This window comes from Anomalospiza imberbis, chromosome 7, assembly GCF_031753505.1.
Source record: "Anomalospiza imberbis isolate Cuckoo-Finch-1a 21T00152 chromosome 7, ASM3175350v1, whole genome shotgun sequence".
NCBI lineage: Eukaryota > Metazoa > Chordata > Aves > Passeriformes > Viduidae > Anomalospiza > Anomalospiza imberbis.
Window position 1 is genome coordinate 33,332,245 of NC_089687.1, and position 22,185 is coordinate 33,354,429.

At 44.1% G+C, this 22,185-nt stretch overlaps 1 protein-coding gene across 5 annotated transcripts in view; it reads left to right on the plus strand.

Annotated features, from left to right (window-relative positions):
- Positions 1 to 20,478, plus strand: part of DIP2A (disco interacting protein 2 homolog A) — a 79,841-nt gene extending 59,363 nt beyond the window's left edge. For 2 of the 5 annotated variants that reach the window (XM_068196426.1, XM_068196429.1), the window contains 21 exons: positions 2,634 to 2,770; positions 3,222 to 3,302; positions 3,505 to 3,632; positions 4,600 to 4,714; positions 5,844 to 6,045; positions 6,162 to 6,271; positions 6,411 to 6,491; positions 7,516 to 7,639; positions 7,902 to 8,023; positions 8,335 to 8,446; positions 8,660 to 8,769; positions 8,879 to 9,009; positions 9,538 to 9,706; positions 10,943 to 11,113; positions 12,647 to 12,676; positions 13,095 to 13,156; positions 15,160 to 15,217; positions 15,915 to 15,989; positions 16,552 to 16,726; positions 18,031 to 18,154; positions 18,482 to 20,478. In XM_068196426.1, the coding sequence (XP_068052527.1) occupies positions 2,634 to 2,770; positions 3,222 to 3,302; positions 3,505 to 3,632; positions 4,600 to 4,714; positions 5,844 to 6,045; positions 6,162 to 6,271; positions 6,411 to 6,491; positions 7,516 to 7,639; positions 7,902 to 8,023; positions 8,335 to 8,446; positions 8,660 to 8,769; positions 8,879 to 9,009; positions 9,538 to 9,706; positions 10,943 to 11,113; positions 12,647 to 12,676; positions 13,095 to 13,156; positions 15,160 to 15,217; positions 15,915 to 15,989; positions 16,552 to 16,726; positions 18,031 to 18,154; positions 18,482 to 18,734 (2,570 nt within the window). In that variant the 3' untranslated portion in view covers positions 18,735 to 20,478. Of the gene's footprint in view, positions 1 to 2,633; positions 2,771 to 3,221; positions 3,303 to 3,504; positions 3,633 to 4,599; positions 4,715 to 5,613; positions 5,701 to 5,843; positions 6,046 to 6,161; positions 6,272 to 6,410; positions 6,492 to 7,515; positions 7,640 to 7,901; positions 8,024 to 8,334; positions 8,447 to 8,659; positions 8,770 to 8,878; positions 9,010 to 9,537; positions 9,707 to 10,942; positions 11,114 to 12,646; positions 12,677 to 13,094; positions 13,157 to 15,159; positions 15,218 to 15,914; positions 15,990 to 16,551; positions 16,727 to 18,030; positions 18,155 to 18,481 lie in introns of those variants that run through there. The other 3 variants (XM_068196427.1, XM_068196428.1, XR_011000991.1) reach the window with 3 other exon arrangements.
- Positions 20,479 to 22,185: the final 1,707 nt, after the last annotated feature.

Sequence of the window (22,185 nt, forward strand, 5' to 3'; positions counted from 1 at the left end):
TAGGAATGTGATTGCCATGTTATCTGTCATCTTGGAAGCATATTATACCTTAAGTTTGAGCCTGGATACGTTGCTTAGTGGGTGTGTTAACTGCAGTTAAGTTTGTCTCCCTTCTACTTCCCAGCTAATCCTTTCCATTCTTTTACTGGGATCCTTCTCGTGTTCTTTCTTTGACAAGAGCTAACACTCTTGAATCTGAAAGGTATAAATCCCTATAGCCTCTAATCATACAAAGGCTAGTTCCTAGAAACAGTGCTGCTGCTGCAGCTACTTTGTTACACTCCAGCAGAAAACTTCAGTTTGACATCAAATCTTGGGCTTCTGCAAGATCTTCTGCAATGAACAGAATCATGTTCTGGATTGTGGCTGCTTTCAATATCTTTTCTAGAAATTTTGGGAGATGGTTCCAATTTCCTGAATGTTGAGATGCTCACACTGTCTCCAGCCCAATCTTGTTTTTCATTGTTTCTGCTGTCCACGTCTGAGCAAACATTTGCCCAGGTTCTGGTAGTTACCACAATGCATCTTCACTGCAGAGGGATCTGCTTTCTTTACCTCAGTGGAAAGAGTTGCTACAGAACAACTAGGTGAAGCTTTCAGCTTTTTTCCTTCGATTGTGGGTTAACAGCACCTCTTTTCCACTTAGCCCTTAGAATTTTACATATTCATCAGATCTCTGTTCCTCAGGGCTTTAGTCTGTCACACAGTGGCACAACAGCCACTGCAGAACAACTTCTCTTGGACACCTGTGCCAGTGTGCACTTGGGATGAGATGTTATCTTCCAATTTAAATGCTACATTTTGAATGCTCATGAATCACCTCCAGAGTCTAGATTTGTGTTCATCCTCATTCAGGTCTGCATTTGGTACCCGCATATGCTGTTTTTCTCAAGGATGAGGTTTCTCTGGAAACCTTGGAAATACCTTCCACAGTGATTCTAGAGGCATTATATCCTGGCATTTTAGTATTTTTCCTAAGGCTTCATGCTTCTAGAAGAGAAGTTCTTCCTAAAGACTGTAATGCAAGGGTAGCCATTGTATATGGATCCACTATGAGATGCTGGAAAGGGAACAAGAGAGCACTTCCTGACCCTCATCAGAACCTTTGGTCACAGCCTTCTGCTGTACAGGCCCCTGCAATTCTTCTTGCATTCCTGCTTTGCTAGTCTTGAAACATCCAGAGCTGAATCTAGTCTTTGGTAGGGCATCAGCATTGTCCTTTGCACAGCAGGATTCTCATCTCCTGCCAGGATACTCCTTGGCAGGTTTGACTGCTGCGAGTCACCATCTGTCAGAATGTACATGTGGACTCATTTGAAGAAAGCAAGCTTTCTTAGCAGGAATCTGTGTTCTTCGTGACGTGTAGTCCACATGTACATTCCTGTCCCATCTGCGTTTCCCTTCTCTTTAATTCTTTTTCAGATGCAATGCTGTTGAGAGAGACTGAAATGGTGGTAGATGCACTCTCTTGTATGTCACACATGAAGCAGGAAAAGGAGGAGAAGCAAGAGTAGAGGCTCCACAGATACTGCAGAAGGGCAGCCTTGCAGTATAACCTGGCAGGACAGAACTGTGCCTGCTGTTAGAATGTACCTGTAGACTACCTGTATCATACATTGGTTGCTGGTAAGTATTTTTTTTTTACTTGATCAGGGTGATAGGGTTGTCCTTCGGTTTCATGGATGGAGCATCATTTAGGGACTGCAGGCTGATCCATTGTTTTTTCCATGTTTTTGAATGCAATGAGGGCTGTACATTTGTTAATGCCCACAAACTGTACTTTCTCCAGTTACTAACACTGCTCTTTGCATCATTGTTTAAGTGTTACATACAGAGTTCTGATGTTTTCTCAAGGTATTTCCAGTAGTAATAAACTATTTAGTCAGTTTCAATTTGCCACTGAGTTTTAGTTTTTCCTCCTAAATTGCAAAATGGGGGGTTTTGCATGACCAGTAGTTCATACTGTAGGTTTTAATTCCAGACATCTAGTTCTCACAAAAAATACCCAGAAACTGTACCAGAATTTGAGCAGCATCTCTTTACTTGGTTACCCAAGGTTATCATTGCATGGTTCTAAACAATTACTAATAACTGCTAGTTGTTCTGATAGGTAATTTTTATGAGACCAAGATAATTTAGAGGTTGATCTATTGGTAGGGTGAATAATGGTCATGGTCTCACCTGTTCAGACCTAGGATGTTGGCTATTGGAAGAACTTCTCTAAGATTTGAAAATGTACCCACAGGTCTGTTTCACCAGCACTCCTTGGTCCATGCAGGCAGCAGAGTTGGCTTTGCCATGTTTATTTTGTATTGACTTGGGTAGATTTATTGATTTCTTTCTTGATCTTGAGTCTTACACTCCTTTAGTTCATTGTGCCTTGGATTCAGCTGCAGCTGATGTGGAGGCTGTGAAGTGCTGTAAGAAAAAAGCACTGCATTTATGAACTTAATCTTGGAGAACAGATTGCACAGGCTGTCAGGAAGCTAAAGTGAGCTCTCTTACATGCTATGGTTTTGCTGTAGCTGATGAATAATTGATATTAAAATCTTTATCTGTCAGTGGCAGAGCACCACGTGTGTCAGCTGCTGGAGCAGGCTAACACTGTGATTCTGTGTTCTTCCTCTGTGCAGCCAGCATGTGTGTTGTAAAGGTGGATGGGACTCCTTATCTGTGTAAAGCTGATGAGGTTGGAGAAATATGTGTGAATTCAGGAGCAACTGGGACAGCATATTTTGGCCTCCTTGGAATCACCAAGAATGTATTTGAGGTTTGGATTTCTTTTTAATTGTTGTATTTCTAATATTTCTTCTTGTAAATAGACTTATTTATTCCTTAAAGGTCTTGTGTGTCTTTGTGTGTTTTATTGTTTGGTTTGGTTTTTTATTTAGTTAGAAAAAATCCCTGGCCAGATTCACTTTGTTTCATTCATAGAATCATTACAAGACATTCTGTCTCTTACAACCAAAAATACCAACTATTATCTGCAGTCAGTCAGCTGCTTCTATATTCCACAGTCCAGTGTAGTGCCTATGTGAGCATTTAAATTTATCTTAGCTCTAAATTAACACAGTGGTCTTATGTGTAGTTACCTGAAGGCATTTCAATCTTTCTGCCCATATTTTTCCTTGCAGTGTACCCCATTTCATGTATTCTGGCAGTAAAGGAGTGAAAATCCTTGTCAGTCCAGTGAGTGTCTGAATCCTTCTGTGTTCTTCCAGGCCATCCCAGTGACGGCGGCTGGCATGCCTGTATCAGACCAGCCCTTCACAAGAACAGGATTGCTTGGCTTTGTGGGTCCTGTAAGTGTGAACAAGCCCTCAAGGCCCTACTTTGTCCTGACTCCCAACTCTAAAGTGATACCCCTGAATTCAGCAGGACTGTGGGCAGGTCAGGGCACTGACCTCCTGTAGATCTTGAGAGTGCTGTTGGCTTGAGTCAGGCATGTATTGCCAGACGTGAGGAGGTTTTCCTGCTCTGTTTCTAATCCTTCCTTCCTTTCAGGACTATTTGGTGTTTGTGGTGGGAAAATTGGATGGCTTGATGACAGTTAGTGGCCGCAGGCACAATGCAGACGATGTGGTAGCCACCGCGTTGGCAGTTGAACCCATGAAGTTTGTCTATCGGGGAAGGTGAGTGCATTAAAAACTTCAGTGCTGCTGGCTGGGCTTTGTTGCTCTTTTTTTAACCCACAGACAGTCATCAAGTAACACAGCACACACAGGAGCGATGCACGTGAACTTTTTCACGTGTGTTTTTTAGGAAAGTTAGCACTGGGTTGTGAATTTGGTTGTTCCTGCTAACTTGGAAGGTAAATATTGACACCCTGCTTCATGCATAATAGATTTTAAATTACTTTCACACAGTTAAAAGGTAGATCTTAAAGTGTCTGTTTAAAACGTACTTCAAAGCTTCTCTTAAGGCTCTCAAAAGAAGCTCATTTGCTGGGTGTAAAACACTTCTGTCCCAAGCCTTTTGGGTGGCTGAGGGAGGAACTGTGCAGCCTGTTCTAAAGACCAAACCAGGCTGCTGAAGGACCCTCAGAGATAATATGTTGTATCACCAACCTGAGTGCTCTTCATGGCTCGATGTCCAGATGGAGATCAATGACAAGTGGAGTCCCTCAGGGTTCAGACTGGGACCAGTCCAGGCTGAGGCATTATTAATATTTTATCCTAGAAGAGGCAAGCCTAAAACTAAGGTAATTCCCCAATGGGAGTTAAGTATTTTTCAGTGCAAGCATCTGGTGGTCAGTAATTTGACATAGTTGTCTTCCAGAAGGGACATTGTAGGGGCTGCAAGTCTAGTGTGCATGATGGAGTTCTGTAGGCAAGGTTTGCGCAGCCCCTACATGTATGGAACTTGCCTGTCAGACACGTGCTACATGCACATCCACCTGACCCCCAGCAGAAAGTAATTACAGCAGGGAACCCACATGTGTTCTAAATTTTTCTGTGATTTTGTGATGATCTGGCATGAATAATGCTTGTGTGTGTGAAACAGTGCCATGAGAGGTTGCAGCCATTCCCATGCGATGATAAGCCATGCTCTGCTCACCCTGTGTTGCATCCTATCATTCTTCTGTCCTTTGTGTTTTAGGATAGCAGTGTTTTCTGTGCCCGTTTTGCATGATGATCGGATAGTGCTTGTGGCAGAGCAACGCCCTGACGCCTCAGAGGAGGATAGTTTTCAGTGGATGAGCAGGGTTCTACAGGTAGTCAGTCTGTCCTTTTCTTTATCCAGGTGAATAAGGCTGATGCATGAAATGAGAATATTAGAGCTTTTTTTTTTTCCTTCCATAAGCAAAACCTATCGATGTAACCACAGAGAGCTGTACTAAGATAATTTTTTTTCAGGGTTGAGAATTAATAGAATTTTGTAAAAAGTAAGACTTTCTCTCAGAATGTGTTTTTAATTTCCTACTACTAGGATTCTCAATGTCCTAAGGCTGATGTTTTTTTTTGGGTTAATGCTACATGTCTCTTCTGATTTCATACTGAGTGTTACCTCTGAAAATATTCACAAGTATACTACCAAGTATCAGAACAGCCCCAAAAGCTTTTTTATCACTAACAACCTTATTCTAGATCTGCAACAAGAAGTATTAAAAACTTTTTACCTTAATTATTTTACTGTATTTTCTTGGGGATGAAGGACAGGAGGAAGGGGAACTGTGGTAGATCTGCATTTGCAGATTTTAGAATTAATCAGTTCTCAGGAAGTGAAAAAGGAGAGATCAATTATGGAAGACTCTGGGAACAACTGAAGGGAAGAATCCAAAGAACAACTTCAAGGAAGTTTGCTCTTAAGAGTAAGGCAGTTGGATAATAATGGTTTCTGTCTAATTTCAGCCTTCTTATCTTTTTGGAGAGAATATCTGGTATTGGGAGAAAATATTTTTGTTTCTTTTTTTCAAAGTGTCATAGCTAAAAGAGACACTTAAAATTTAGGTAGCAAAGATGCTTCCCTCCTAAATTTTGTGAGTTTTATGTTCTACTGCGCTTTTGTGATTGTGCCATACATGCTAAATTTGCTGTGATATAACTTTGGCTTTTGAAAATCTCTGCACTTTTTGCCCACTTTTAAGAGACTTTCCTAATCCCTGATGTGCAGGTGGCATCCCCTTGATAGAGGGCACAAGCAAAGTCCTGGGTCTGCTCCTGCTCCCATTGAAGTCATGGCACAGCTTCTATGAGTTCAGTGAGTGCAGAATTGGACCCTTTATTTGCAAATTGTGGTGCAAGTAAAAATTTTAATGTTATAAATTAATTGAATTCAAATTCTTGCTCTAGCTACATCCCAGTTGATAATGTGGAATGTTTGTTTTTTTAATTTCTGTGAAGGCAATTGATAGCATTCACCAAGTAGGTGTGTACTGCCTTGCCTTGGTGCCAGCCAACACTTTGCCAAAGGCTCCGCTCGGAGGAATTCATATTTCAGAAACAAAGCAGCGCTTTTTGGAGGGTGCTCTGCATCCTTGTAACGTTTTGATGTGTCCCCACACCTGTGTTACCAACCTGCCCAAGCCTCGGCAGAAACAGCCAGGTGAGGAAACCAGAGTATGTTATATACCTGTGTTATATAGGGCACCTGCAGGCTGAATTGTTGCTTGGTCCCTAGGTTTTTTTTCCTCATTTTGCACTGTTCTTTTCAAAATGCAGATGTTGGTCCCGCGTCGATGATTGTAGGAAACCTCGTAGCCGGCAAGAGGATTGCACAAGCCTCGGGGAGAGATGTTAGCCAGCTGGAGGACAATGACCAGGCAAGAAAGGTGACACTGGGGTCCTGGTATTACTAAATATTTGAATTAGCTTATTCAGAATGAGAAAAGACCAGGTATGATATTCTGCTGAAAATAAACCTGTGGCACTTTGAGTGGATTTGAGTATCTCCTTTTTCTTCCCTTTCAGTTCCTGTATTTAGCAGATGTTCTTCAGTGGCGAGCTCAGACAACTCCAGATCATCCACTCTTCCTTCTGTTGAATTCCAAGGTAAGATGCACATTAGGTCATACTTGGAGATTATGACCAAAACAAAAGATTATTAGATTCTAAGAAAATTCCTTCTAGAAGTCCTTTCCTGAAATGCTGCAGATGATTTTAATGAAGCAGACAAAAATTGCTAGTTCGTAAGCAGCATAAATTTTTCCACTTCTGGAATTTTGTGTCCTATGTTTTGTTCCACTTCTGGAATTTCAGTATACATTCTGCCTAGCTTTAAACATTGCAGTAATTGCATTTCCTGCCAGGACACAACTTTTGTCATATTAATGGAAGCAATGATTCTGTCTTCATTCCTGAGCATGAGTGTTAACTATAAGTCAGAAATGGAGGATTTCCTGATAAGATCCAGAGCCTAAGTAGAGAGCCCTTGGGACAGCTTTGGAGTCAAATTTTTCAGGAGCACTGTCGCATCCTGCAGGGGATACTGATGCCTTGCCCTGGGCTAGGCTCTGCCCTCTAAAAGGATGGCACACAGAGTGACAGAGCCCAGGGACAAATTGGATCTGCTTTGTGCTGTGCTGTACTGCAGACAGGAGTCTTCCAGAAAGTCCGTCAGCAGTCTTTGGGAAATGAAGGATTCGTAGGTCTCATTCAGAAGGGCAGAAGAGTTTAAGGACATAGTTCTAACTTTCCTTTTGAGACTGTGCTTTAACAGAAGAAATTCTTTCAACACTGTTATTGTCAAATTGGTTTAGTCTCTCAGAATAAAGGAGATTTTGAGGGAGGTTTCCTATGTGAAGCAGCCCTTTCCCAGGTCACTTTGTTCAGTCAGGTTTTACCCTTGACACAGAGATTCTGCAAAAGGAAACACAAAACTTGGGCACAAAGAAATTACCTGTTGGTGAACAGCTTTCTTAAATAGCTGGGTCTAATGAGCTACTGTGCTGTAAGTTGGTGTGTTCACATGTCTCCAGGAGAAACCCTTTTGGTTTACCCCTTTTCATGTCAAAATCCAAGTCACTGAGCTGCTGCTGTTCTATAAGGTTTCTGCTGTCACTTGTCTCCTGTGCAGGGTACTGTAGCCAGCACTGCCTCGTGCATCCAGCTGCACAAGAGGGCAGAGAGAGTGGCAGTCGCGCTGATGGAGAAGGGACGGCTGAATGTTGGTGACCACGTGGCCCTGGTTTACCCTCCAGGTAAAGCAACACAGCAAAACCCACAATCACACAGCACAAGAAAAGAAATTATGTCCATTCATTGCACTGGAATAATTTTTGCTAGCTCTTAAATGCAAAACATTTTAAACTGGGTGTGGAACAGCCTGTTGATTCCAACAGACACTTGTGACAAATCTTTGCGTCTTAATAACACACATCAGTGTGTATTTTGATTTTGGTGAAAGAGTTCAGCCTGTTGATCTGATAAAAATGGCTTTAATTTCACAAATATCCTTTCCAGGAGTAGACTTGATAGCAACTTTCTATGGCTGTTTGTATGCTGGCTGTGTTCCCATCACTGTCCGCCCGCCTCATCCACAGAATCTTGCTACCACTCTGCCCACTGTCAAGATGATTGTAGAGGTAGGTATGAGACATTCCTCATGCTTTTGGGGAATGGTGAATGGTCGATGCCGCCTGATTAATTGCTTTGCCACAGTCAGTGTAAAATAAGCTAGAAAATAAAAACTCAGTGTGCTGTGGCTGAGTCAGTAATGACTTCGTCAGAAACTCATGTAAAATGGTCTTTTACTGTCGTGATTTATTTTGCTTTGTTTCCAATTACTGTCTTCATCTCTTCATCTTACTGGTTATCTCATCTGGATGCATATGACATGACTTTGGGCATGCACTCCCTGGTTTTAACAATGGTCTTAATGCTTTGCCTTTTGCAGGTCAGTAAGTCTGCTTGTATATTGACCACCCAAGCTATAATGAAACTACTCAGGTCCAAGGAGGCTGCAGCAGCTGTAGATATTAAAACGTGGCCCACTATTTTGGATACAGGTACGGTAGTCAAAACGGAAAGAGTTTGAAGAGTGATATATTTATTTTGCTACACCATAACTGTCTGAGTGGATGTGTTGTGTGTTGCATTAAAATAGCTGTCCAGAAACTATAGGGAGGATCTGATGATAATGCTGTAAAGATACATTTTTTGTCCTGTGCCTGTTTCCCAAAATAATATGGTACTCCCCTCTACTTATGTATTTTAAATAGATGATATGCCTAAAAAGAAGCTGGCTAGTGTTTTCAGACCTACATCTCCAGATATGTTGGCATACTTGGACTTCAGTGTGTCTACTACTGGTATATTAGCAGGAGTAAAGGTACAGTCACAAGAGATGATCATGTTTTATTCCTTTACGTTTACAAAGAAATCTGTAAACCCCTTTTTCTAGAAGAGGGTCCCTGAGAGGTCCTGTTTTCCTCTTGCAGATGTCACACGCAGCTACAAGTGCCTTATGTCGCTCGATAAAGCTCCAGTGTGAGCTGTACCCATCCCGACAGATTGCCATCTGCCTGGACCCCTACTGTGGCTTAGGCTTTGCACTGTGGTGCTTGTGCAGGTATGGCTCTGGAGCTCTGCGTCTCCTCACATGTGCCTAGCCTTCTCTAGAACCCCAGGGAATGGGTATGGGTGAAACTGTCAAAGAAACCCAAATTAACCTTTTTATCAGTAGTTCAAAAAACACCTTTTGTGGTGAGAAAATCCATTTAAGTCAGTTAGTTACTGGGGTAACTTCAGGTTTGCAAGTGGAATTAAGTGCATACCAAATTCAAGGAAGAAAAAAAAAAAAGGACTTCACTGTCTGTTTCACATTGATTAAGTAAATCCTTTTAAAGTATTTTGAGATTAAACCATATGTTTTGACAAGACCTTTAAGGTGTTCACTGCAAGATTGGTAAGCAGTAAGAAATACTGCTAAAGGAAGCAGTTAAATGTTTCTTAAAATGGGTGAGCCTTCTCTTGATTCAGCCAGATACCTACTCTAATGCAGCACATCTTACAAAGCTGCAATTTTTTTTTGCCATTTAAAACGTGCCATATGCATCAATTAATTGAATTTTCATTTCCTATTGCTTCCTCTCCCTAGCATATATTCAGGTCACCAGTCCATCCTGGTGCCTCCTCTGGAGCTGGAGAGCAATGTGTCTCTGTGGCTGTCTGCTGTCAGCCAGTACAAAGTACGTGTCACCTTCTGCTCCTACTCCGTGATGGAGATATGCACCAAAGGCCTTGGGACACAGACTGATGTTCTCCGGGTGAGTGGGCTTCATTTTTCCACATAATGACATAAACATTCATGTATCTTTCCAAAAATACTTCACTTCGGCTTGGAGAATAGGAGGTTTAAGTGTTCCCATGAGAGCCTTCCATAATGACTTGATTTTTGGGGAGTGTTGAGACTGCTGGAAGATTCAGCTTCCATGGTTCTGGTGAAGGAAAAAAAGTCTTATTAATTTTTCTGTTATTTGTGCAACCTCTGTGCTGTTGATTGTTTTTGAGATTTTAGGCAAAATACATAGCAAGCCTATCAACTTGTTTGTGTCTGAGACAAGAAAAAACCCAACACCAAACAAAAAAATCCCAGATAAATCACACACCAACAGAAAGAAAAATCCCAAAGCCCCACCAAACACAAAAAACCTCACCCAAAACATCCAAAAGAAAAAGCCCCCAAAACTCAGCAAGTCTCACTTACTTTCAGGTATCACTTGATACCAAGAATGTTAAGTTCTAAAATGAATATAATCTTCCCTGTCCTGGAAATGTTCCAGGCCAGGTTGGATGGAGCTTGGAGCAGCCTGCTCTAGAGGAATGTGTCCCTGCTCATGCAGAGGGATTGAAATGAGATGGGCTTTAAAGTCCTTTCCTTCCCACCCAAAGTATTTGCTGTATGATTCTTTGATTCCTAACAAAATCAGTTACACTCTAATACATCTATTTATTTTTGAGGGAAATCTATCAACTCAGACTGAATTTCCTTAAAGAGGAAGGAGCATTTCCACAGCTGTAGTAACTCAGCTGCCCAGGACTTCCACTGGGAATGTGTGGCAGCTCCTTCACAAAAAAGTGGTTGTATTGTGTGCTGTCAATAAAGATAAAAAAATCCTGTCCCGCTGGACCTCACCAAAGGAAATCCTTGCTCACAGCCAGTTGCTCCAGGTTCACATTCACATTGAGAGGAGCTGATGATGTCTGGGACACCTAAAGTGTGCAGTGCTGGGAGCCAGCACGTCTCTGGTGAGCCCAGCCCTGTGGCAAAATGACATTTTGAGGGTTTGACTCTGTTGCAGCTAAATGATGTCTGTAGTGTTAAAACAGTTTGTGTCTTATTCTAGTGCTTTTAAAGCCATTCTGTTGCACAAATAAACAGTTTCTTTCTAGAAAAACAATTCTGTTGCACAAATAAACAGTTTCTTTCTAGGATAGAAAAACAATTCTAGAATTGCTGCCTTTGAAGTTACAGTGTTTGTTCTGTCCCCCTGCCCTCCCAGATGAAGGGGGTTAACCTGTCCTGCGTGCGCACCTGCATGGTGGTGGCAGAGGAGAGACCAAGGATCACCCTCACCCAGTCTTTCTCCAAGTTGTTCAAAGACCTGGGCTTGTCTGCTCGTGCAGTGAGCACCACCTTTGGGTGCAGGGTCAACGTAGCAATTTGCTTACAGGTGAGATTAAACTGCTTGTTCCGTACACAGAATCTCTAGGGACTTGGTAGAAAATCATGTTCAGGTGAATAGATTTCTTTTTCTAATGAACTAGAGCTCCATTGCTTGCTTGCTTCATCACCAAGTTAAATTAAGCTTTTTAATAAGATGTTTAATATTATGTTGATTATGATAATTTCACTTTTCTGTACTAATTGACCAATTGGTTTGCTTTTCTGATCCAGAGGATCAGTACTAGGAAACTTGTTTCCTTCCTACTATGCAGAAGTATTAAATAAACAGTTCTCTATTCATAAATATTGCATGTTACAAGCAATGCTTTTTCAGCTTTTGTGTGATTCAGATTTTGTCTTGTTTTGTATAATGTGGTATAGGGGGCACGTGGCTTTAGTATGTGTAATTGTAAATATAATTTCCAATTTTATTGGTATGGATTACACGTAATAAAATAGGATTCTATGGAAATTGCTACTGTACTTCTGCAAAACTTTGTTTTTGTTTTTCCTCTTTTTTTTCTTCCTGGTGCCCACTGGATGAAGAAAAGCCTTTTTAGCTCTTAGAATATATTACAGTGTTCTAGGTTTCCTACAAGAGAGATATTCTGGGACGTGAGTTACTTAAATATGTTGCCATTCACAATTGTTTCCTTAGTTTCTATAGTTTCTTTCACAATTAAAGGAGAAAGAATTTTTAACAAGACCAAGCTAAATGGTTATAAAGAAATGTCAGAGTGATTTTATAAATCAGTAGGTGGAAAAACAGGAAGCATACATGTGAAATCAAGATGACTGCAAATTAAGATTTTAACATTGAGTAAAGCTGCCAAGTGTGAAAGAATAGCTTTCCAAATTGCCTGTGTGAATAAAAATTTCAAAAGCCATTTTGGGATAAAAGGGTGAGAAACAGTTTTTCTGCACAATACTGAATGGCAACGGAAAAAGTACTCCAAAAAAACCCAGTGTGGAATACAGGACTGCTGGGCAGTTAAGCTTCCCCTTCATTTTATGCCTTTTTCATCTCTGTTTTCCATTCTTGAGACCCTTTTTAGTGGGAGGGGTTTTCTGCCCTTTTTCCTCCATTCTTTCAAAGTGATACCTCCGTTAGACCTTTAAAATTGGATTTAAATGAATGTAAATGAATGACCAAAGTTTTGATACAAATTAGCAGGCTAAATACATGTCTTCCAGCCCTGCTAAACTGGTTCACTGAGGTGTTTCTGAAGCTGCTAACAGTGTTAGAGAGGGAGAAGGGGTTTATTATAAAGCAATGTATGAGTTGCTGTAGCCTTCTTTTGTTCCATGATCTGAGACTTGCATGTTTCCAAAAGAACTACCTAAAAGTGCCAAGCTCTTAAGTCATCTGAAATGGAAATTTTCTTTTCATTCTAAAACAGTGTAAGTTTTGTTTTCTGTCTTACTGTGTGTATCTTATGTTTCCAGTGCCTCTTTGTTTGTATTTTCTTTTTTTCCCCTTTCTCTCTGTTTCCCACACTTTGATGGCCTCTGTTACTTCTGTTTGTGGTCCTGCTGTCAGCCAAACAGGCTGGGCAAGCTGGCTGAACAGGTATAGTGATGCATGTGTGCTTGTCACATCCTAAACTCCATCTGCTTCTGCAGTGTGAGGGACTAGGCCCACATGGGTTTGTGCTTACATCCTTTTGCACTGGCTGTGTGGGTTGTAGAGCAGGTGCTTACTTAAATAAAATCCTAAAAGCTGAATTTTAAATCTAAAACTTTTGCAAACTTTGACTTACCTGTACTTACATACTTCACTTGTGCATTCATTGACTGATTCCATAGAAAGCAAAGGCTCTACAGTAGTCACTGTAGAAAGGGGGGCTACTTTATTTCTTGGACATTAGGGAAGTGCTTTGTAAGTGTCAGTAAATAAGAGAGAAAAATTTGTGAATTTATGTAGCTGTGAGAATGAAAGCAGAGTGTTGTGGCTTCTGTTGAATTTGTTTCTTCCTCCTTATTCTTAGGGAACAGCAGGACCAGATCCAACAACAGTCTATGTAGATATGAGAGCACTTCGACATGACAGGTACAGTCTGTGTTAAAGCGTTAACTCTTCAATGGCTGTGGAGAAGAAATTTCACCCTCATTGCATTGGTTTGTTGAATTATCCTTGGCAGCAGCCATCTGACTCCCAGCCATAATACCATATTATATCCCTGTGCTGTGCAATTCCAAGAAATCCGCTCCCTAACAATCCTTTAGGTAGTGGAAATAGCACTGTTAGAATCACCATTAGGTTTGTTTTTTTTCTCTTCCTTCAAACCAAAACAACTCTCTTCCTCAGCCTTCCCAGAGTGGCAAATAAAACATAGCAGAAACTCTGCAGCCCTAGCAGAAGCCACGGGGTGTAGTGGCAGGCACAGGATGCTGGGTTGACGTGCAATGAAAGAGGCCAAAGCACCAGCAGAAGGCAGCAGGGGCAGGGCAGTGGCACTCAGGGCTGGGCAGTGGCACTCAGGGCTGGGCAGTGGCACTCAGGGCTGGGCAGTGGCACTCAGGGCTGGGCAGTGGCACTCAGGGCTGGGCAGTGGCAGTCAGGGATGGGCAGTGGCAGTGGGGCTGGGCAGTGGCAGTGGGGCTGGGCAGTGGCAGTGGGGCTGGGCAGTGGCACTCAGGGCTGGGCAGTGGCAGCAGGGGCTGGGCAGTGGCAGTGGGGCTGGGCAGTGGCAGTGGGGCTGGGCAGTGGCACTCAGGGATGGGCAGTGGCACTCAGGGCTGGGCAGTGGCAGTGGGGCTGGGCAGTGGCACTCAGGGCTGGGCAGTGGCACTCAGGGCTGGGCAGTGGCACTCAGGGCAGGGCAGTGGCCGTGGGGCTGGGCAGTGGCAGTGGGGCTGGGCAGTGGCAGTGGGGCTGGGCAGTGGCACTCAGGGCTGGGCAGTGGCAGTGGGGCTGGGCAGTGGCAGTGGGGCTGGGCAGTGGCACTCAGGGCTGGGCAGTGGCAGTGGGGCTGGGCAGTGGCACTCAGGGCTGGGCAGTGGCACTCAGGGCTGGGCAGTGGCACTCTGGGCTGGGCAGTGGCACTCAGGGCTGGGCAGTGGCAGTGGGGCTGGGCAGTGGCAGTGGGGCTGGGCAGTGGCACTCAGGGCTGGGCAGTGGCACTCAGGGCAGGGCAGTGGCCGTGGGGCTGGGCAGTGGCAGTGGGGCTGGGCAGTGGCAGTGGGGCTGGGCAGTGGCACTCAGGGCTGGGCAGTGGCAGTGGGGCTGGGCAGTGGCACTCAGGGCTGGGCAGTGGCACTCAGGGCTGGGCAGTGGCACTCTGGGCTGGGCAGTGGCACTCAGGGCTGGGCAGTGGCAGTGGGGCTGGGCAGTGGCACTCAGGGCTGGGCAGTGGCAGTGGGGCTGGGCAGTGGCACTCAGGGATGGGCAGTGGCACTCAGGGCTGGGCAGTGGCACTCAGGGCTGGGCAGTGGCACTCAGGGCTGGGCAGTGGCAGCAGGGGCTGGGCAGTGGCACTCAGGGATGGGCAGTGGCAGTGGGGCTGGGCAGTGGCAGTGGGGCTCCTGCAAGCAGCCAGGAGAGGCTCCCTCAGAGTGGGGAGGGGCTCAGGGTCCCAGGTTTTCCCCTGAGGCACCCCAGTGGATGGTGAGGGTCCTTTCCAGTGTGATTGGGTGTTACTGAGGTCCAGTTCACCAGCTGCTCCTATGAGCAAAGGCTCACCCCAGGTGGAAGCAGTAAAAGGCAGAACTCCAAGGTGGCAGCAATTTTTTTCCCACCGCAACTGCAGACCAGTGGTTCTCTCTGATCTGAGAGCAAGAGAGAGAAGAGCCAAGCCCAGCTCCTCACCCCCCAACCAAAATCTCGTGGTATCTCTTCCCTTCCCAAGAGAAAACCCCTCAGCTACAAGAGTGCAGTCAGCTGCACTTTTTCCCCTCCTCCTTGGCTACATCTTTTGTCTCTCTTAAATACAGTCATTATCATCTCTTAGGCAGCAGATGGGAAAAAAATCCCTGAGAGAAAAAGGAAAAAAAAATTCTAATCTCCAACAGTTCTTAAAGCCTTGTACAAATGTATTCCTCTTATTTTCTCAGAGTGCGCTTGGTAGAGAGAGGTTCTCCACACAGTCTGCCACTTATGGAGTCTGGGAAGGTAAGAGACAGAGTGTCATCCTTCCTCCTCACAGAATCAAAGAGTGGTTTGGGTTGGAAAGGACTTTAAAGCTCATCTCATTCCAGTCCCTGTCTGCCATGGGTGGGGGTACACCTTCCACTATCCCAGGTTGCCCCAAGCTCCATCCAACCTGCCCTTGGAGACTTCCAGGGGTGAGGTAGCCGCAGCCTTCTCTGGGTAACCTTTACCAGCCAGGGCCTTACCACCCTCACAGGGGAGTATTCTTCCCCAACAATTACTCTAAAACTCCTGTATCAGTTTAGAGCCATTATGACATTCATTATGTCTTCATGGCCCTCACCTGGGTGGGGAGCTGCATCACCTGGAATCATTAAAGAATATGTGAGGTGAGATTGGCTAATCAGAATGTGTCCAGGAGAACAGGTTGTGATTGAGTAGTTAAGTGAAGCCAGGTGTATGACATGAAGCAATAGGATAAATTGCTGCCACCAAAACAAATCTGAGGCCTTCATATGGAAGGCATTTTCTAGGAAACCAACACTGAAGCTGCAAAACGGCTGCTCAGAGTTAGAATTATTTAACAAGTTAAATAACTGTAGTAGGAAGAGATGGTTGGTGTCTGTGGTGTAGAAAGGGAAGCACAGACTGTTGACTTCTGATTAACTTTTCTTTTGATTAATTCATTTTCTTAACTTCTGTTTGCTTCTTATTCCAGATTCTTCCGGGAGTAAAGGTCATCATAGCACACACAGAAACCAAGGGACCTCTGGGAGACTCGCATTTAGGAGAGGTAAAGGTTTGGTACTGTTGTACTGTGTTAGTGGGCAGTGATGTGATCCATCAATACCTCCTGTTAGATAAATGCCTTCTTTCCCCTGAGTGGGACGTCAGCGAACCCCACAGAGAGCTGGCACCGTGTGCATTCCTGCACATGTGGCTGCACAGCACCAGGTGAGACCAGGGCACTAGTCTGTGTCTGCCCAGCAGCTAGAACAGGTCGGGATGTGCTCCCATCAGTGGGCAGCAGCAGTAGGTAATTTGCTGCTTGGTTTGACCTTTGCTTTATAAGCATCTTTTGTTGCGTAATAAGATGCCCAGCTAATAGGTTAGCAGGTGTTCCTTTCCAGTAAGCCAAATGCCTGGTTCATTTTTTTATGGACTTTACCATCCCCCAGTTACATGTACATAAAACTCCTTTTCTCTGGTCAGAAGTTAATGCTTTCAATAAAACTGGCATTTTGGAATAGTCAAAATTGTCAGTGAAACAGATCTTTTAAATCAGTTAACAATGCTGTCTGTGTCTGGCAAAATAACCTATGTTCATTGCAGTTTGGATTTGGTTTATCCCTTAGATATGGGTGAGTAGCCCGCACAATGCTACTGGTTACTACACAGTGTATGGAGAAGAAGCACTGCACGCCGATCACTTTACTGCTCGCCTGAGTTTTGGGGATACTCAAACCGTGTGGGCTCGCACCGGGTACCTGGGCTTCCTGCGCAGGACGGAGCTGACGGACGCCAGCGGAGGTGAGGGGAAACACCTGGACCTACAGGGCCACTGCTCTGAGGCTCCTAGGGGAAGCTGAGCCAGCAAAGGCTGGGCTGTCCAGCAAGTTTATGCTGACTTCCCTCACAGAAGACTCATGAATTAAGGAGGCGATGTTCTATCATTCAGCAGGTTCAGGACGTGCACAGACACCAGTGATTTTGCAGTCTTTCGGAAGTTAAAGGTCTAGAGGAGAAACTTTCCAGTATAGGAAATAAATTGTTAATCTTGGGGGTTTTTCAATCTAAGCCAAGATGTCTAAATTTGGGAAGAGTTTATCTTCCATCTGATCTGTTTGTCTACAGAATACAAAGCAGATATAGCTTTTGATTATCATATATGTAAAGAAATAAATCTCTGAATATTCTAAGGAAAGGAGTTTGAACACTTGTAACTTAGTAACAAATGTATATTGCTGGTTTTCTGTGGTTGGACTTAAATGAATTGTGTCTACGTGAATGGTGTCGGTGTCCTGACTGCTGCCACTGAATAGTAATAGCAAGTTTTGTGCTTTGTAGCTTTCTGAAAAATCACATAGCACAGAGATTTTTATCACCATGGAACAATGTCTGTTGTCCTTTAGTTTTTAAGAGACTTTGGGCAGTGAACTTACAGTATACATGAAATACAACTTCCCAGCATGATTTTCACCTCCAGTAACACAACTGAGCAAGACTATAAAATAGTTAACAAAGAAGAAGGAAAGTTGAACTGAGCAGAGTTACAAGTGTGAATGTAGAGAGAGTGTCCTTCAGGTAGGGTCTAGGAGAGCTTTGCATATTTAACCTGGCAAAGCTGGGGCTGGGGAGAGGAGAGAGTTGTGATTACTGTGTAAACTGTGGCATCTTAAGAAACTGAGTAGAATTTTGCTGGCAGGAGTGGGCATAAGCTGGTGTTGAAAAGAAGAAAAAGAAGTTAAATTTGGAAATTGGAAAAGCAGTTGTGTCGATCAGAGAAGAAAAGTGCTCTAGTAAGAGTAGTGTAACAAAAAGATGTTTTTAATGGTTGATTTTGCTTGGGTTTATGAACAGAGGTTACATTATATGAGAGAAAGGACAGAACTAGATGACCCAGAAATTCTTTTCATTGTGGTTGCAATTGCTTGGAGTCATAGCCAGAAGTGCTACATGAGCTCTTAATTCTCTCGAATGCTAGAGCTTGCATTATAGACTCTTTCCCCTAGGAAGCACTGGGAACATCTTAGAATGTCAGGAATAAGCACATACAAGTGACTGTGTTTGTCCTGTAGATGTGATGATGTTGAAATGCGTGTGCTGTATTGCAGAGAGGCACGATGCCTTGTATGTGGTGGGCTCTTTGGATGAAACACTGGAGCTCAGAGGAATGAGGTACCACCCCATCGACATAGAAACCTCTGTAATCAGGGCACATAAGAGCATTGCAGAATGGTAAGAACAGCAGCATTATTCTTCTGTATCATTTTGTTTCTTCTAAAGCAGAAGAACGTATAACTTCCTTTGCAGTGTTGGAATGTACATGTGTGGGTGTGGTAAACGCATCTCAAGGACTTCATGGATGATGTCTTCCCAGATGTTTTATTCCCATTTGGCCTTAATGAGTTATGTATATCACTGGCTGTAGGTCCTCTCCAGCCTCAAAGCATTCAGGTTGAGTTGTAAGCTTCGGGGGGGGTCACGTCTTTCTTTTTATAATCTCTTTCAGTAACTTGTCTAGGTGGTTTTTCCTCCCCATTAACATGTGTGTCGTGCCAACAGTGCTGTGTTTACGTGGACAAACCTGCTGGTGGTGGTGGTGGAGCTGGAAGGCTCAGAGCAGGAAGCCCTGGATCTGGTCGCGCTGGTGACGAACGTGGTCCTGGAAGAGCATTATCTAATTGTTGGTGTCGTGGTCATCGTGGATCCCGGGGTCATTCCCATCAACTCCCGTGGCGAGAAACAACGGATGCACTTGAGAGATGGATTTTTAGCTGATCAGCTGGATCCTATTTATGTTGCCTACAACATGTGAAAACAGCAAATAACATCAAGGCTAAAGCACCAAAATCCAAGGGGCTTTCCTCAAAATAACATTGGAATCCATGCTCTTGTTTTTAAAAGCTGTTGAAGACCTTAGGGAAATGGAGATACTTCTCTTTACATGCAGCCCTTCATCTCCCAGATTGCATTTGCTTTCATAAACCCATTGTAACAGTCACAGCTGTCTTAGGATGGAGAGTTTACTGGAATTCCTGAAGGAAGCTTATTAGAACTATCATGGACCAATTTTATTTTAGGAGGGGGGGAGCAGAGGGGAGAGAATAGTTATGAATGTCAGTACTTGATGCACTGCATAAAAGGACATAGAGTGGGGTGGGGAGAGAGCACCAGCTGTGAGGAGGACTCCAGGAAACAGCACCCAAAGTCTTGAGTAACCATCCCGAATTCACCCTCCATGTGACTGCAGTATATTGGCAGTATCGGGGTTGGGGCATATCTGTGAACATTGCACACACCTCTACCACATTCTCTACTGAAAGGAATTTTGCACATATTTGAGATTTAAAAATGCAGCCTTTTTATTTTAAATCACTGACTCATCCCTATTCAGAAGAAGCCAACCCCCTCCAGTCCTGGATTCAGTGCAACAGTTATGCTGCTGATCAGCTTTTTTGTATCAAGCAAAAACAAATACTGTAACAAGGTTACTTAAGGTGCCATGCTGGAATCTGTCATGCTATAAACTTTATAATAAAATACAAAGTAATACCCAGTTTTAAGTACTTGATGTAGGAGCCTTCAGTGCTCTTGCTCTTCTAACTCCATGTCAAAGTCGCTTGTTTTCATAGTGTGAGCTGTTAATTCCTGCCCTGCATAATGCCAAGGATTTGAAAATCCATTCCAAAGCCACTCTGAATGATTTGTATAAATGTTTACAAAGCATAGGCTTACAAAATGTTTTTCCTGAATATTCTGTGCTAAAACTTGAAATAGTAATTTTTTTTTCCCACCATAGAAAACCCATTCATTGTTAGTTAGCTTGAACTGTTGTGGTACAAACTTCTTTTGTTTCCTTTGGAGTTGTATTTAAACTCTTTTGTTCAGGCTAAAATATCCAGTTGGTTGGGTCACATTTAGACTAATTAAGGTTTTGAAGTTTCTGCCTGATCCAGTACTGCAGTGAACCTAATGCCGAAAGAGAATCTGAAGTTATTCAAGTAATTCTGTGTTTGAAGGTAGGCACAAGACTAGCAAATAATTATTTTTATAGATTTGTTAAAGACTTGAGAGCTACATAATTTTTTTAATAATGCACAAGTTTGCAAAAGAGCCGGTTATTTCTGCAAGGCAATTCTGCCTGGATTAGTGCCTAAGAAAGATGGATGTCAGTCCCCTGATAGATCAGATTTATCCACAGTCAAATAAACTCTGAAATCTTCAAGAAAAAGCTGTCCTTTACAGTAGTTATGGGCCCTGATGGTGTTTACCTGTGGTGTATAATACAGCTGCATACTCTGACTGTAATTATGTACAGAACTTGTGTAACTTATTGTTTGAGTCCAGCAGTCTCCAGCAGCAGGCTGTGGGACACCCCTTCTCCCAAAACAGAAGGCAAAAGGAGACAACTCCCTAACCCCCAGTTCCATGTTGTAGTTTTTTAGCAAACAAAGCATTGTAAGACTTTTGTATTGAGATACTGATGAAAGTGATACAAGTTGCCTTGTAAAGTAAATCTTAAAACAAAAAGCTTATTAAACATTTCACAACAGCTCTTGCCAATCTGACTTGATGAATGTTGAAACATAAACTGTTAGCTCAAAACCTTGGCTTAGCACAGTTCTCACTCATATGTCAGACAGTTTAATGCATTAAGAGCTTTTTCTGCAAAACCTCACTGCAATTGCTTTGCAGGTAAAGCAGTTGTAAAGCCTGGATGGCCCTGAATTTCCTGTGTTTTGAACCCCTGCCATGCTGTCATCACTATGTCAGGTATGACATCACTGCCATGGGGCTGGCAGGGCATGGCTGTTACCATGTCACTGCCCTGGTGCAGCTAAGCAGCTGCTCCATGCATGGCCAAGCCTTTCCAGGGCTTCTGAGCTCCAGCTCCAGGCACAGTCTGGCCATGTCCCTGCTTGGTTTGCAGCCAGACATCCACTGAAGTTTACACCCTTGGGAAACATTGCAGAAGGCACCCGGTGAACAGAAAGGCCTGATGCCAGATCCGGGCTGATGACTGCCAGGGAGAAAGCACTAGCTGAAAAGGAAAAGCACAAGCAGAAACAGCAGCACTGGGATGATGCCCTCCAGCAACTTCATCAGGCTGCACTACCAAAATTCTCCAGAAGTGTCAGGGTAAAGAAGGTTCTCTTTCCAGGCTCTCCCCCTTCAGGCCAGTAAGTCCCATGGGCCCCTGTGTCCCCTGGGAAGGAAAGATGAGAATGAGAAGGGGCATTGGGTGTGAGAAGGGTTGGGGATGGCAAGGGCCATACTCACAGGACTCCTTCAAGGACCAAGGATGCCCTGGAAAACTCAGGAGGTGAACATGTCCCTGCCAGTCAGGGGAGTTAGTATGGGATGAGATGGAATGGAATAGGGTGGTATGGCATGGCATGGCATGGCATGGCATGGCAGCTCCACCCAAAGCAAGGATAGACAGTACAATTTGCTGGGGATACACACACAGGAGACAGCAGTGCCCCTGCCAGCTGCTGAGACTCACCCAGCACGGGGAGCAGGGAAGCACAAGCGGGCTCAGGGAGCAGGCAGGGCGATGGGAAGAGCCCATTGTGCAGCAGCAAAGCCAAGGCACACCCTTACTCACGAGCTGCCCAGGTGATCCCCCTCACCTTGCCCAGCACAGCTGAGGCTGTAGTCTTGTGGGGGGCTCAGGGCCAGCCATAGGAAGGTTGGTCCAGTTTCCACTGTGCCAGATGGGATGGGATAGCCCAGAGGTCATTTGGGGGGAGGGAGGGATGGATGCACAATCTGGCACCCAGCACTCTCAGCACCTGTGCCTCTCAGGGAGGAGGATGGGGCCCATACCCAGCAGGCACAGGAAGGCCCCAACAGTGGTGCACACCCTGTGTGGCATCAGTGGCATCAAGCATGTCCAGCAGCATGAAATAACCAACATAGAAGGTGTCACTAGGCATTGAGGCCACAGGGATCAGCTCTCTGCACGGTCCTTCTCCATGCACATTACAGCTTCATAAGGATTAAAAATCCCAATAGAAGTCTCACAAAAATGTGCCAGGACAAAAACATGTGCTTCATGTCACTTTCTCTTCATCTAGATTGCGCTGCTGTGCTAAAAGTATTTCCAGTTAGATTCAGATGTCCAGAGAGGCAGAACACGGGGCTACGTAGCACTGAGAAGCTAAGGGCATGGTAGAGTCCAGCAAGACATTTCTGTGTAGGAGCCGTTGTTGGACATAGTGCTGGATGTGCTATGCAACTTCTGCTTGGTAAGCTTCTGAATG